The 17,034-nt window shown below is 33.6% G+C and overlaps 2 protein-coding genes across 2 annotated transcripts in view; one reads left to right on the forward strand and one right to left on the reverse strand.

Moving 5' to 3' along the window:
- Window positions 1–3,012: 3,012 nt before the first annotated feature.
- On the reverse strand, window positions 3,013–4,322 carry dctpp1 (dCTP pyrophosphatase 1). The gene has a single exon (XM_056459611.1). The coding sequence runs from the start codon at window positions 4,184–4,186 to the stop codon at window positions 3,695–3,697; it is 492 nt and encodes a 163-aa protein (XP_056315586.1). The 5' UTR covers window positions 4,187–4,322; the 3' UTR covers window positions 3,013–3,694.
- A 108-nt stretch (window positions 4,323–4,430) lies between these two features.
- The window catches only part of gatb (glutamyl-tRNA(Gln) amidotransferase, subunit B), a 34,216-nt gene continuing 21,612 nt past the window's right edge, over window positions 4,431–17,034 (forward strand). Inside the window, exons 1-5 of the mRNA XM_056459599.1 lie at window positions 4,431–4,622; window positions 7,284–7,434; window positions 7,532–7,645; window positions 14,251–14,449; window positions 14,526–14,648. Of these exons, the coding sequence (XP_056315574.1) occupies window positions 4,459–4,622; window positions 7,284–7,434; window positions 7,532–7,645; window positions 14,251–14,449; window positions 14,526–14,648 (751 nt within the window). The 5' untranslated portion in view covers window positions 4,431–4,458. The remainder of the gene's footprint in view (window positions 4,623–7,283; window positions 7,435–7,531; window positions 7,646–14,250; window positions 14,450–14,525; window positions 14,649–17,034) is intronic.

The raw sequence follows: 17,034 nt of genomic DNA on the forward strand, positions 1-17,034 counted from the left end.
TAAAGTCTGAGTGGCATGAAAAATCACAGAGCAAGGGAGAAAGCAGCAGTACGGCATCCCCTATGGTGCAAGATGCTGACAGCTCACTCTGCCCCCCACCATGGTGGACCCATAGAGAGAGAGATACACACAATAGATCAACGATGTCGGGGAGATGCAAGTTCTAAACATCATTTGGATTATGCTGTGGTTTCTTTGAAACTGCAATAAAAACAGCTTCTTCATTTGCTGAGGGCTTATCCAGCAGTCTGCTCCTCTGATAAAACAGACTTGAGTAAACAGATGAATCTTTTAAATCCAGTAAGAATGGAATGCTGATGATTGCCCTCTTCGACCGGCAGCAGAGAGTTGGAAGAAGATCAAATCTATTGATCGCATCCTGCTCTGATGTTTGATCAGTAACAGGGCAGTGAGAGAATGCAGTTCTGTAAAGAAAAGGCTTTTCTGGAAAATTAAATGAAACTGAACAATTAAATAATAATCTATTGATGAACTTGAATATGCTATACATGCCCTCGAATAATCTGTGCCACAATGGCCTGCTTTGCCTTTGTCAAATGGTTCATCTAACAGTCTTCAATCCTAATGTTGCTCCTGATTGGTTGAGCATCTTAATAATCTGACACTTAGCTCAGGAGGCCAAACTACTAATGAGCTGATTTAATTATGTGTCCAGAACTTAACTTTGCTAATTAGAGTTCCGTATCCATCTTTTTCCTAAGTAACCAATGGGCAGTGGCGGATTAAGGCATGGGCAATGGCCCAGGGTGGCATCTTGATGGGGGCAGCACGGGGAGACCAAAAAAGTGCCCCAGTAAATGCTTTGATATAAGATTTACTTTATGCAAGCGTATGCAGTTATCCAAGAATAAAGATGTTAGGACGTTATAATTAAGTTTGTTATTCTTTATGTGTAACTGAAACAACGCTGGTGAAAACAAATTGAGGCATGTGCGCTGAAAGCCACCTCATACGCGCTGCTCCTGATCCCGGTTGTACATGCACGCCGATATGCATCAACATGCAAGTTGACAAAACTAAAGTTTATATAATATGATGATACTTTGACTAAGCATGGCTATGAAGCAGAAAGGAGGAATAATGAGTCAAAGAGGTGAGACTTCATAATATTAATTCTCGGCCATGAGTCGGGTCTAAGACAACAGATAATTCTATAAAACATATATTTTTTTATATTCTATTGAACTGTCATAACTAATATTCATGCAAAAGTCTTAGAAAATTACTTCAGTTGTGTCTTTCATTGTTTTTCGGTTAATTTTTAAGTTTTGTTTGTTTTTCAGTTTAATTTTTAGAATAGTAGTTGTATAATAACAATAATAATAATAATAAACAAATTGCTATATTAATTAAAAATAAATAAATATATATAAATGTTGGGCTATTTATAATTATTTTAAACGTATATATTTAAAATAAATATTTAAATATTATAAATATATAAAGTCAACCACATAGTGTCTTTATTACTTGGGGGATGGGGAAGGGGGATGTTTGGTGTGGTTTCACCCAGGGTGCCATTTAAACTAGAACCGCCACTGTCAATGAGAGCTGTCATGATGGATTCTAGTTTTCATATGAATATAAGAAAGATTGTAAGGTTAAAAGGGTAGTTCATCCAAAACAGAGAATTCTGGCATTATTTATTCATCCTTCATCTATCACCTGTTTATTTGTCCTGTTGAACACAGGAAAATGTTGTAAACTGATAACCATTGACTTTAATAGTTTATGCTTTTCATGCTAATGGAAGTCAGTGGTTACAGATTATAACGTTCTCCAAAATATCTGTGTTACAGTGTTCAACAGAAAAAAAACCTCAAACGTTTGGAACCCCTTGAAGGTGAGAAAATTGTCAACTTTTGAAGCACTTCAATCAGGAGCTCACCAGCAAAAACAGATTAGCTAATCTACCAATACTGTTTACCAACTTCAGGCTGCTTCATGTAATCAGCACTCTTTAGCCTTTCACATGTGAAGCACTGAATAAAGAGGGTCAACGTAACACTGTAATGAAATTATGGTGCCATGTGCTGTTTGGTAAACTATTTTTACAGGTTAAATGTTGCATTATCTCCTATATGCTAATTTGACTGTAACATATATTATTTATACTCTTGCTTTATAGGTCCCTGATGCCTGCTATTTCATGGAGATTGTTTCAGTTGTTTATTATTGTACAAATATATTGTATGGAAAACAGATATTTATTGTGAAACAATACATAGTGTAGCCTAATTTTAGCATTTTACTTCCGATTGTTTAATTCCAGGGGTGTCCAAACTCAGTCATGGAGGGCCAGTGTCCTGGAGAGTTTAGCTCCAACCCTAATCAAACACATCTAAATCTGCTAATCAAGCTCTTACTAGATACGCTAGAAACTTCCTGGCAGGTGTGTTGAAGCAAGTTGGAGCTAAACTCAGCATGACACTGGCACTCCAGGACCGTTTGGACACCCCTGGTTTAGTCTTTACAGTTCCTAAAAGCGGTGTAAGTAATCATGTTGTACAAAAGGTGCAGTCATTATGTCATAACACAAAAGGCAAGCTATTCAGTTTTTGTAGAGGCTAACTTTTATGTCATGCTAAAATCAGCACAGTTCTGCATTGGTTGTGATTGTGTAAGTGAGGTATGCAAGTGGACAACAGGGTAATTGTGATTACAAAGAACTAATATATTCAGTATGTAGAAATGCATTTCTGAATATCTCATAAATGTGTACTAGCACAAAACATTTGTTCTTAGAAGAAAAAAAAAAAAAAGTAAATTGTGTTGGCTTATTTGGTTAACTTATAAAGAATCCATAAAAAAAAATAGACATTACCATACACAAATTTTTTTGACAGGAAATTGGATCTTTCAAAATTATATTTAACAAAGTTTAAATATATTATCTTTCAAATAAAAAGCTCCGTTATTGCAACACTTTGGGAGATCTGTCTAATTTTAAAGCTCAGACGCGTACAAAAGCTTTCAAATGCACTGCTGGTATAGAGGTTACCTCCTAAATGCTTTTATTACCAACCACAAAACCGATGACATGTCTTGCAGAATCAGTTTCAATCAATAAAGACAGAATGTAAGAATAAAGTTTAACTGCAATCCTGATTAAAATAGCATGCAAGCAATTTTCACTTGATTTGCATGTTCAAATCTTTTGCCAGAATATGAAGTATCTTGAGAGACCATATGTTAAGATGTTATTAGTGTTACATATGTCAGGGTTAATGCACATAAAAAAAAACAAAAAAAAAAAAACAAAACTGAACACTTAGAGAGCCAACATAACTAGCTGTAATAACGGAAACATGCCAGTTTCCAGAGTAAATATTTGCAGAGACCATGTGTGTTGCAAAACACTTTACTGTGATGCAAAAACACTACACAGCACAAAGTAACGTTGTTCACAGCAGCTTTGGTAAAATAGTCTGGAAAAATAAAAGAAAATAACCATAAAACCTTAGCTGCTTATAGTAGGAAAATGTGCAAACAAGTCTCTTACAGATTTTTAAAAGCTCAACCTAAAACTGAGTAGTCCCCCCAACAGTAGATTCAACGAAGAAAACTTTAGAAGCACGGTGGGTTTTAAGAGTTAAGTCACTCAATATCAGCTCCATCTGTTATAAACTGTTTAATAACGTCTGTCTTTGGCTAAAACACGCCATCATCCACATCAGTCCTTGTATTCAGTGTATTTCTTAGCAGATCCGTGAACTTTGCTAGCAGGGTACTTCAGTCGGTTTAATGCCATTTTGCGCAGGACAGCTCGAGGTAAATCAACGTGGCATTTCTCGGCCAGTTCAACCAGATATATCAACACATCACTGAGCTCCTGGGCCAGATGCTCCCGCTCCGGTTCGGTCCAGTCAGGTAGACCCTCCGCCACCTCCCCGCGCCACTGGAACAGCTCCGACACCTCGCCGACCTCTCCCACCAGAGCCAGCAGCAGGTTCCGCGGCTGGTGAAACTGGTTCCAGTTCCTCTCGTCAGTGAACTCAGCCTGCATGCGGCGGATGTCTTCAAGCGTGGGTTCGGAGGTGAAAGTGAACCGATCAGCATGTTCATTCTCGGCTTCTTCCTTTCCGTTTGTAGAGGAGTGATGATCGGTAGCTTCGCCGTTGTGTTTGGCCATTTTGGAAACGGTGCCGTTGTGCTGCAGTGCCATTGTTATTAAAAAAAATCCTGGACTCCTGACAATATAGAAGTGCTAAGAACTGATCGTTCAGGACCATGCGCGTATCTCCCGCCACCAAGCTGTCCCGCAGTTATGTATTCGCGAACTGTGAATGCCGTCATAAGTAACCGCCGGAAACTCCGCCGTTGTGCTTGTGGCATTATGGGAGTTGAGTTTTTTCGTTATTATTCCACATCAGAGTTGCGAGTTTCTGGCCGCTCCGTAAAACTACATGTCCCAGCTGCCCTCACATAAACACAAGCATGGCAGCCTCCACTTCAGGATACAGCGGTGTACTCTTCAGGCTGAGGAAATATGCTAATAAATCACAAAGTTTATGTCGTATCGATAATTCTAATTTCATAATAAGGACAACATGGACAACTGGATGCAAACATCAACATCAGCTAAATGTCCAGACTAAAAGGTAGGCATCAAGTATCCTGCAAAATGCTCTGTAGTTAGGACAATCATTATAATATGACCCGTATGTAAGCAATCTTTCTCGACTGTGATAGAATAAATTACTGGACTGAACGTGTTATCAGACTGTTTCTACAGTGCATCCACACTTGATTGCTGACCTTGACTTTAAGTGTGCCCCGTTAATGTACATTACACTATGTCATTAATACCGTCACAGTTAATACTGTGTTTGTTGAAAAATATTTAAAGCTTTACCTGCATTAAAACATCTGGTTTAATTTTTTTTAAACATCTGACATTAATTTTTAAAACATCTGAATCCAAATACTGGAAATACTAATGTGGAAGTGAAAAATAAGACATGGCTATTAGAAGTGCCTCATAAACATGCCTCATTTTAGAGAAAAAAATGAGATATGATTTAGAGGTTTTTGTATTCAAACTCTTCAAATGTTAATAAAAACTGCTACAACTGTAGAAGACTTTATTGTAAATAGTTAACAATTTAATTAGTTAAAAATAAGTCCTCCAGAATTATATTTCTACCTGACATTATGAAAAATTGAATTTTGCCATTTGAGTCACAACTTAAAAGATTATTGTGCAAGCAAAATATGTCTATGTTAGTTCATGTGACAGAATTAAATTTGAAGAGGGTTTTAAATTGCACTGCTCTTCAGTGGATTTAATGTATTGTTTAGTAGTTTCTTGTTTTCATTAAACGACATTTATTTAATAAAAAATAAGAAACTGCGAAATATAATTAGAAATTATTGATTTATAACTAACCTCTATTTTTATATAATTGAAAATATAGTTTATTTCTGTAAGAAGAAACTTGAAATTTCAGCAGCTTCAGTTTACTTCATTCAGTGTCACGTGAGCCTTCAGAAATAAATATTTTAAATATGCTTATTTAGTACTTAAAAATATTTTCCTATTATTGTCAGTGGTGAAAACTGCCTAAAATTTCTCTAAAATATGGTTTTGTTTTCTGGGTTCTTTGATGAATAAAAAGATAAAAATAGCAGCAATTATTTTACATTGAAGTCACAATAAGTATAATGTTTGTTGCTGAAAAAACACGCTCAAAAAATAATAAAAAATGTAATATTTTTACTCAAAACATAAAGATTTTTGATAACTTACCTATGTGACAAATACCAATGGAGCCAGATTCACTAAACATTCTTCATAACTTCCATTATATTATAGATTCTAGCTTGGGAAAAAAAAAGAATAATTAAAAAATTATAATAAAAAATAAATAAATCTAAAGTATGTTGATTGATTCTTTTTGCTAAGATTGTTCTTATGACATAAATAAATGAACTCCAAATTCTTGAAAAAATGGCCTAAATAATCATCTTAAATACTTTCCTAAAGCCAAAAAAATTAACAAATTAGTCGTAGGTAAGATTTCTAATGAATTTATTGTTTAAAACTGGGACTATAGGGCTGCATGATTCTGGCTTAAATGAGAATCACGTTTTTTTTTTTTTTTTTGCTTAAAATCAAGATCAGAATTTTCTCACGATACTGTAGATGTAAAATAAAGGTCAATATGAGTAGGCTATTACTGCCGTTAATTCTCAAACATGGTAAAACAAACAACAACATTAATTTTAGGCCTATGTGTAAGTCTTTCTGTTGGTTAAAGTGCTACATTTTGTATAGACTTGGAATCTAGAATTTGAACAGACTTTAAATTTGTCCTGGTTGTTAATTCACAGTAAAGTGACGACATCAGAATATTCACTATTCTAATGTTGAATAATTATGTTTGAGACATATGCTTGCAATCTGTCATTGACAACATTATTAGACCTCTGTTTTCACTGATAAAATCCTACATTTGTCATGATCCGATTCCCTCTTACATTATATTCAACATTATATAGGCTACAGTAGTTATACTGACACTGTTTAACATTTATTCTCATGCTCAACACTTTGTGTTTGCTATGAAAGAAAAAAACATATCAAATGCTTGTCATAATCACAATTCATTTTGTAAGTTATCAGAAGAAAATTGCAGATTAACAATTATATTAAATAATTTAGAAATTGAACCTTTAGCACAGGGATCTATGCCCACTATGGTGTCCAGATATGAACTAGGAAGTGGATTTGGAAAGTTGACATTTTTTTTGCACACAAAATCTCGAATTTGTAAATATCTAAAAAAAAAAAATTAAAAAAGAACTTAAGGTATATTAAATTGAAAGGCCAATTGACCAAAAGAGGCAAAAACAACATCAATGCAATTTGCTTCACTTCTTGTTGTACAGTACATGTCTAATTTGATGAGTAGTTTACACTTTTTTTTGTGTGTGTAAATTGTCTTTTGGTGGCTAATGTCAAAAAACCTGAATGGTATGTTGATCCTAATTTTGATGCTAAGACATAAGTGATTAAATTAAAAAGTAGCTGTAATGAATTTGTTGTACACTATACTTTAAAGTTGTTCATAAGTGGAAAAAAATCCACTTTTCCAAAAGAGTGTGAATCTTGCCCCTGGTTTCACTAAAATTAAATCTATATGAAACAAACTTTTACCTTTATAATGTATTTAATTATTTTATAATATTCTCTTAATGCCTAAATTATGAAAGAAACTAATGAGTTTTACCTACTCTTCATTGATTGTTCTGTTTTCTAGTCTTCCTCAGATGGTCGGTGTTGTGGGTCTAGAAATCCATGCTCAGATTCACTCCAAATCAAAGCTCTTCTCTGGATCTCATGTTAGATTCTCTGATCCACCAAACTCGCTTGTCTCACATTTTGATGCTTCGCTACCAGGGACACTTCCAGTAAGTGAATCAATAGAATAAACATATTTGTATGTATATATAATGTACTTTTGCATTTATAAAGATTATTCAATGTCTTACCGCTACATTTCCTAAGGTGTTGAACAGAAGATGTGTGGAGGCTGCTGTGTTAACAGGCCTTGCCCTCAACTGCACCATTAACAGGAAGTCACTGTTCGACAGGAAGCATTACTTCTATGCAGACATGCCTGTGAGTTGTCTTAACTGCACACATGTGGGTGTTTAATAAATTGGTCAGCGCATAGAAATGCTGATGACACAAATACAATAGACAAGAACATCTTTCTTATGCTTCCCAGCCTGTGGGGTTGTTATTTTTGATTAGCTGCTTTATGGATCCATCGTTTGTCAAACAGACACGCACACGTATATTCAGTACATCACGTTCTCTTTCCCTGAGCTTTAATGAAGAAGTGATGGCAATCCATGCTGAACAGGCAAGAAACAGAATAGCTACCACTAATGTAGATGAATGAACAGTCGGCTCTGAAAAGCTTAAAACAGTCAAGTTCTGGTATTGGTTTTCTGGATGCAAAAAGTAGTCATGCAAAAAAAAAAAAAAAATTATATATATATATATATATATATATATATATATATATATATATATATATATATATATATATATATATATATATATATACATATATATATATATATATATATATATATATATATATATATATATATATATATATATATATATATATTTTTTTTTTTTTTTTATTATTATTATTATTTTTTTTTTTTGAATTTTTCCCCAGTTTAGTTGAAATGTAAAACCATGAATATGTTTCAAACGCACAAAAAAAATCACACAACTATATACAGTTGAAGTTAAAATTATTAGCCCTCCTTTTTTTTCTAAAAATTTCTTAAATGATTTAACAGAGCAATGAATTTTCCCCAGTATTTTCTATAATATTTTTCTTTCTTCTTTTTTTCTTCTTATTTGTTTTATTTTAGCTAGAATAAAAGCAGTTTTTATTTTTGATTTAAAAGCTTTTAAGGTCAATTTTATTAGCCCCCATAAGCAATATTTGTTTTCGATTGTTTACATCAGGGCTTCCCAAACTTTTCAGCCCGCGACCACCAAAATAATAATGCCAGTGACTCACAACCCCAATATTCTCTGAGGTGGTTATAGATATATAATCCTTGCACACAATGGCGCACACATATCAATAGGCCCATGTCCATTCATCGTTTAATTTTGGAGAACATCACTCAGAGACCAAAGGTGTAAAGGTGTCAGAAAGTTTAACCTGGTGCCATAAAATCAATGTGCTGCATCTGGCGCTATTGCTGTGTCTTTAATATAATGTGATCACCCCAGGGGTTGCAAAAAAAATTTGAAAGGCTGATGGCTTTTTAGTTGCATGTTGTTGTTTTTTTATGTTTATTATTAACATTTTAACAATGTTATTATTAAATACTATTTTGTTCTTCAGTAGGTTATGGATAAATATGCTTATTCTAAAAGTTTAATAAAAGAAATTTGATTTTTGGAAATTGCCAAGCGATCCTCCCTCATTGTTTTCCATTTCTCTTTTTTGACTTAAAAATAAGTGGAAAAAGTTTTTGCCATTTAAAAATAAGTAATAATTTTACAGTGAAAATAAATGACAGAACAAACAAACAATAAATAAATAAATAGTATTTGTCTAATGTCAATCTATGCTATTAGCAAAGTATTTCCACTTTAAGGAGAACAAATGCAGTGAAAGACTGCTGAACCTCGTCTGAAAGGCACATTTGATCAACTATATTACAAAATTGTCTGGTATTTTCCTTTTGAATTTTTTTAGAAATGTGTATACTGTATTCCATATGAAGTATGAAGCTGAACGGTCAGTTCTTGTCAGGTGACTTGCAGTGCGTTCACTGCATTCTTTCAACTAGGAGTGCCTGGAAATTGCTTGTGCGTCATGGTGCCTCCATAGGAAATTCCAAGCTCAGAATTTTAAACTAGCGCACAGTTGGTATAACTTTGTTTAGTTGCAGAAGTTTTGTTCCGTGCAGAAACATGGTGTTGAGAAGGCTTTGATTAATTAACCGTGACAAATTAAAGCATGATTAATAGTCAGTTAATCGTTGCATCCCTACTTGTGTCTATGATCTGTAATCGCATATGGTTGCCTCACGTTTCTCCATATGTGGTATGGTCAGCTCACTAGTTCACTTTTTGCCATGTTGTACTTGTGATACAAAGCACTCTGGTTTGAGTCTGGTAAAGCAAGGTTTCATAAAACAGTGGAAAAAATGGTAAAACTATGTGGTCGCATAAACCACATTTTCCTTATGTTTACAATTGAAAACACTATTGGTTGGGTTTAGGGGAGGGTTTAGGTCAGTGGTTCGCTGATCATGGTGATCTGTACAACAAGCCCCGATTTCTTGTGGATGTGTACAAGAGAGACAAATAAATGAATCATACAACAAAACATACCCTATGTAATGTATTTCATATTTGAATAATGTAGACAGCGCCCTCTAGTGATTTTGTCATCTGAAACATGCAAAAAAAAAAAAAAAAAAACGCATGTTTTTTCATGTTTCGCAAGAATCTCGGCTGAGGTATGTATTTCCAATTAGCCAGGGTTGGTTTTATGGCCAGATTAACTGAAATTTTGTGACTGCACATATTCTCATTTAGCCACTGTTTATTAACTACTGTTAATAAAGGTGAAAAATGACATACAGAGAAATGACTCACAAGGAAGGACCATTTCGCATATGTATTTGCTGGAGTTTTTCAAAAATGATTGGAGGAGAGTATTTAAATGAGCCATGCGTGCAACTGAGGTTTACAGTAGTCAATTTACCAGTAATTGCATCATTATTAAACTCCAAAAAAGCATGTGTGAATTAATTTTACACCTGTCATGATGTGATAGCTGCCGAAGTAGGAGCTACAAGGTTTTTCTTTACTGTATTTGGTATGCCAAAGAAGACTAATGTTTAGAATTTTTGCTGCTTTTGGTTAGATTGTGCTGTACTTTATGTACATGAGCTGCTGCTGCTCTGTTTTTAAATTTTGCGGATTGTGCATCACCCACAGAATTTTCAACTCCCATCTATGCTTATAGGGGACTGTGTTCTCACACTAATTTGCTCTTTTTAGTTAATATGGTACTTATTAAGTTTGGGAATTATTTTGAATAACTTAATAAACGTAAATGAACAGTATTATTAAACACAGTTAGCTTTAGCTCTGTAATATTCACCATATGTATAAACAAATGACTTGATTTTAAATGTAGAGAAATTGAGTTTTAATGGTAACAAACAATGCTTTCTTTTTACCCGTTCTCTTTTGAGCAGCGTGGGTAATGTAGTATTTAATTTGCAATTCTGCAACTGAACAGGATTTTCTTAAACTAAATTTGAAAATAACAGTAATTTGTAGCTCTTTAGACTTCTAGATGCTCCACCTTGGAAAGGTTTATGTTTTGTAATAAATTCTTTCAAGAAAATAAATGGGATTTTGTTTTTCTAAAAAAAATCTATTTGTTATGCTCTTGTTAAGTCTTTTTGCCATTCCTTTGTCCAAAGTGCCTCACAGATTGATTTTTTTTTCATGAATGGATCATAATTAAAGACAAGATACTTGGATAAATCGTGAGATTAGTCATAATTTAATTAAATTTTTACGCTTAGTAGAAATGTTCACCAAAAAGCAGCAATGCAAAATACTGAGTTGTTTTCTATTCATTTGTTTTTTTTATTAGGCTTATCCTTTTTGCTCTAAAAATGCTTTTTGTAATACGACATATATTAGACTACAAAACAGACGGCTAAACCAATTTTAAGCCAACATAATTAAAGATAAAGAAGCACTTAAAACAAATGTGAGTTGGCAACTGAGGAGGGAATCTCTGTCTTCGGAGTAATCTGTCACTCTTCATTAAAGCTAATTTAATTTCTTTAGTGCTTACATTTGTTTTTGTTTTGTTTTGAGGTTTTTTGTGCTGGTGATGAATTAGTTGATCAGGTATACACACAGATGGTAATGGCTAATTGCTTTTTTCTTTCCTTTACTCTTTTGCATGCCAATAACTATGATAAATTTCTAGTGGCTTCTGGTCATGGAGTTGCTATAGCAACAGCTATGAGTGCTCTGTTTTGCTTCACAGTGAAACTGAAGGAGGTTGAATATGTAGCCAGATCACAAGTATCTGTATGTGGTTTCATCTGGTCATAACTGTAACCCTGGCCTTTCAATCCTACCCAATCCCAGGTTTTATTCTGTCATATTTTTTTACATAAATGTTCTTGCTTATACAATAATGATGTGATAAAGTCACTCAATTCAATTTTTTAAATAATTCTTGGCAGCGATCAAGTGCATTGATGCTGTAGACACACGGATATGATATCAGTCTTATCAGTCAGGTTTTTGCAAAGCTCTTGTTACAGCATTTTAATCAAGATGAGATCTAGACTTTGACTGGACTATTGCAACTACAACTGAACTATAGATTTTTTTCCAGCTTCATTTCTGTTCATTGTCATTTTCAACCCAAATTTGGCTAAGCTTAAGCTGTCAGACATACATTTTTAACACACAGTTGAAGTCTCCAGACCAACAAACTGCTAAAACCTCTGTTGATAATAAGTTAAGTCAGTTGAGCAGACTGACTTTTTTCGTGTCATATGTTGTTGTTCATCTATGGTTTTATTCCCAAGATTAACCAAAGATATATACATGTTATAAATAATGTTATAAACATTAATGTTTAAAAGCTTTGGGTTAGTCAGATTTAAAAAAAAGGTTTTTAAAAGAAGTCTTTTCTTTTGTTTGGTCAAAGACACACAATAACAGAATTATTTTATATTAACGGTAAAATAACTAGAATTTAGCAGTGATTACTTCAGGCTTTAGTCCCAGGATTGTTCAGAAATCATTTTGATATGCTGAATATTCATCAATGAATATTTGATGCACAACAAACATGTTTGTCATATTATTACTGTTTAAAGCATTTGTTGGTTAATATTTCTATAAACTTTGATAAATATTTTACGATATGGAAATTTAATTGTATGCATCAGTTTAATGCATTCTTGCTCAATGGAAGTTTTAAACTTCCTGAACATTTGTGTAAAAATAGTAAAAAAAAATGTTTAGCATGTATTAAGATTGTGTTTACTCAATCTCTATATTGTTAGTGACGTGAAAAATGTGGAAAAAAAACAAGTTTTTCTGTCGAATTAAACAATGGAGATCAATTGTATAACTTCCAACCAGTGTTTTACAGAAACTGTAATCTGTACATTATATTGATTATTTTATTTTTAAATAATTTACAATTTTTATATTATTAAAAGGACACCCATGATGCAAAATCAACTTTTGGAAGCTGTTTGGACAGAACAGTGTGTAGGTATAGTGTGTCCACAGCCATATTGGACAAGAAACATTCATTCATTTTCCTTCAGCTTCGTACCTTTATTAATCAGGGGTCACCACAGTGGAATGAACCGCCAACTTATCCAGCATATGTTTTACACAGCAGATGTCATTCCAGCCGCAACCCAACAACAGGAAACACCCATACACTCTTGCATTCACACACATACACTATGGACAAAGTAGCTTATTCAGTTTACCTATAGTGCATGTCTTTGGACTGTGGGGAAAACGCAGCACCAGGAGGAAACCCACGTGAACACGGGGAGAATATGCAAATTCCACACAGAAATGCCAACTGACCCAGCCGTGGCTCAAACCAGCGACCTTTTTGCTGTGAGGCGATCTTGCTATCCACTGCGCCACAGTGACTCCACACAAAAAGTCTCTTTTTTTAAACAAGTGCAGTTTCCCCACCCACAGAATTCATTGACAGGCACGTGTTAACATGTCCCCATAGTAAAAGATATAAACATGTCCAGAGACCAGGATTTGGAAAGAAACTGGGATTAAAAGATCGGTTCCAACTCTCTGTGATCAGCTGCACCTCAAGAATGTGTTTTACACATTTTAAAATATTTGTAAAACAGTCCATGTCTGTAATAAAGAAACGACAGTAAAATCACCATGTAATTCATAATCGCTGGAATCACTACAGCCGCATATAGTACAACTATATGCAAAAACACTTCAAATGTATAACAGGAGTGACGCTTTGTTGACATTAAATCTGCTTTATTTTGTACAGTAGCATAATGGATGTAGCACTATATATTGACTACTATCCTGTCACATTTGTTGCAAGTAGACGTGAAAAACACTGCAAAGTTAAATGTTTGTGTACTATAAATTTTGTAATGACATTTGTGACCTTGAATAAACTCCACCTTAAATACATCAAATAAACTTACTTGGTATTATTGAGTAATAAAATGGATCTCCGCTTCATTCATGTCTGTCACTTTAACTGACTGCTGTTTATCTGACGTAATGCAGGAGAAGGAGAAACTCATGTGGGAAGAGTGGACAGGGAGAACCAGCTCATTTGCATTTAAAGGCACAGGGTACAAAAACAGCTACACTTTCTACTCATACCAAAATGGGCATTTTCAGTGTTGTATAATAAATAATCTAATGGGTATTTTGAGTTGAAACTTTACAGACACATTCTGCAGACACCAAAGACGTCTTCTAAAAGTGGGTAGCCCTTTAGGAGCCCTTTGATAATTTTACATTTTCCAAGCCTCTCCTGGCACTCTTCTGCTGTTTAAAAAGACCTGATCAGGAAAAGAAAGCTATTACTGTAACACATTTATTTAGGTCCAGATAAGCATGACTTGATTGTGTATTAGTTTGTGTTGTGTCTGTGTGTGTGTTTTCAGGCAGGTTACCAGATCACTCAGCAGAGGCTTCCCATTGCAGTAAATGGCACACTAAGCTATAGTCATTTTGAAGGTCGCAAAAGGAATCATGTGGTAACCAAGAGTGTGAAAATCAAACAAATCCAGCTTGAGCAAGACAGTGGAAAGAGTCTCCATGATGATGAACGGAGCCAGACTCTTATAGATCTCAACAGAGCAGGTGCTGCTTCTTCACTATTATTCAGAGACACCTTTAAGGACAGCGACAAATGAAGGCTGTGTTTGTCTGTCTGTAGGTGTGGGTCTGATGGAGCTGGTGATGGAGCCTGAGATGTGTTGTGGAGAAGAGGCAGGCGCTGCCGTCAGAGAGCTTCAGCTCATCCTGCAGGCTCTGGGCACCTGCCAGGCCAACATGGCTGGTGATTTAATACACCCCTACAGCTAGCATTGATCTGAACCTTAATGTCTGTACACATTTATTCCCAGGATTGGGACTCACACATATCACCTTGTTGTAACAACTTTTTTACAGTTGGTAATCCATCCAGTATTCATAAGAATGAGGAGTGTGGCTAAAAATCTTTTTTTTTTTCTTTTTTTTTTTTTTTTACATTTGAGTGGTTGTAGTTAATGTCTGAGTATGTATGAGCTTTCTCTGAAATGAAGAGAAAAAAATATATACTGTGTATATAACTACACACTTTTATTAGAAAAACACAATAATAACATATTTTTTATGTCAACCAATAATACAGCACATTATATATTTATTGCATTCAAATTTGTTTCTTTCTAGAACATTTTTTTGATGCAAACAAAATTTTGAATGCTTAAATTTGTTTAATGTTCATTAATCTTGTTGAATCAGTTGAATCAGATTCTTGTTGAATCAGATTTTTTTTTGGTCAATAATTTCTGATTCAACAAGATGAATTGATCCTGCATGTAGTAAATACATGTTGACTCATTTACTCACCCTCCACTTTTTCAAAACCTGTTAGTGTTTCTTTCCTATTTGAACACAAAATATTATTTTAAAGAATGTTAAAAAAACTTTTATTTTCGATGTAATAGAAATTTATTTTATGTAGGGTGACACTTTATTTTGATGGTCCATTTGAGTATTAGTATACTGTCTGTTTAATATCTGTAGATACTGCTGCTAAACAGACGTTTAACTGGCTATAAGAAACTCTTCAAGCACATGTCATCTTACACTAACCCTAACCTCAATCTAACAGTCTACTTCACCTTATTTAATTATGAAAGGAATTCATAATTAAGAACGTAATTAAGGTTTGGAACCACTTGATGGAGAATAAATTTTCATGTTTGGCTGAACTATCTTTTCAAAATGAATAATAAAGGCGGATGAAGAATTACAGAAACAGTCAAATGACAAATAATACTCATTATGGCTAGATCATAATGTTGCTTAATTTTATACTGGCAACAGTATTCATACTTGTATACATTATATTGTTAATATTAAGTATTTTGCAGTAATTTTCCAAAATGTCTGTTAAACATTATGTAATTTGGAAAGACTTCCATTCTGTTTTTTGCTTAAACATCTTCAAACAGATTACATAGACCTTAGTTATGCTATTATGCTATATTATTAAATTTACTTTTATTTGGAATAACTAGTTGATCAATCTCTATCACACAAAAGAGACAAGGATATTTCTCGGTGGTAATTTTATACTTAGTTTGTGTGTCATAAATTGGCAAGGGCTTGTGGCAAAAAAAATTGCCTCCAAAATGAACAAAAACGACTTTAATGAGGGAAAGGACTGTAATTCTGTGATTGACATTATGCAAATTTGATATGCAGATCTGTGGATCAGTTATGGAAGTGAAAAATGAATTGCATTGAATTTCAGTAATTGAGAATGCATTCATTATTTCAGGACGTAACTTTATATTTTGTATACTTTGTACATAACTTTATATTTGCAGACCTGCACCTGTTGACACATTGGTATGACAAAGTCAATATCTCAAAAAAAAGGGTTATTACAAATCAAAATATAAAACTGAAATAGACACTAAAAGCAAAAAGGTAGTTTGTACAGCATAAAACTGTGGTGGACATCCCTCTTTTACCTAACTATGACTTTGCCAATTGTTTAAAATTTATGTTTATTCTTCTTTTTTTTTTTTTTTTTACTTTTTCCAGCTTCTAAAGTATTATGCATTGCAATGTTCAGGGTTCTCACAGGTCATGGAATTTCTGGAATATCATGAAATTATAAAAGTTCCATTCCAGAAATAAAAAGTCAGGGAATTTTTATATTTTTTGTCCAAGTCATGAAATATCTGGGATTTTTGTTTTTCGCTTTAAATTTTAGTTTTGATTTATCAATATTTCTAGAAAAAAAAACAAATAAATTTGAAATCACAAATAAAAAGGTGTGTGTGTGTATATAGTGCTCAGTATATATTAGTACACTCCATCACAGATGTCTCATTTAAATTAAAATTGTCTATAGACAATTGTCTATATTATTATAAAATAATATATTTGTGTAAATACATTAGATTACTCAGTACCAAAACCCAAACTGGAATTAATCTAAGAAAAAAGATAATAGTCCAAAAATTAGTACACCCAAATTAATATGTTGGGGAAAATATTAAATAAAATAAACAGGATAAATCAAAAGAAAATAAATAAATTAAAGTTAGTTGAAATGTTGTAGTTTACATTTTTTATTTATTTCTTTTGTAGAAAAAGATCCAAAGAAAATCGGCACACTGCCACTTTAGCTCTCAAAAAAGTCTTTTGTCACAACATTTCGA

The sequence above is a fragment of the Danio aesculapii genome, chromosome 1 (genome assembly GCF_903798145.1).
Source record: "Danio aesculapii chromosome 1, fDanAes4.1, whole genome shotgun sequence".
NCBI lineage: Eukaryota > Metazoa > Chordata > Actinopteri > Cypriniformes > Danionidae > Danio > Danio aesculapii.

Bases quoted from the DNA above. Each gene is read 5' to 3' on its own strand.
- dctpp1 (XM_056459611.1), bottom strand. From the start codon at position 4,186: ATGGCACTGCAGCACAACGGCACCGTTTCCAAAATGGCCAAACACAAC.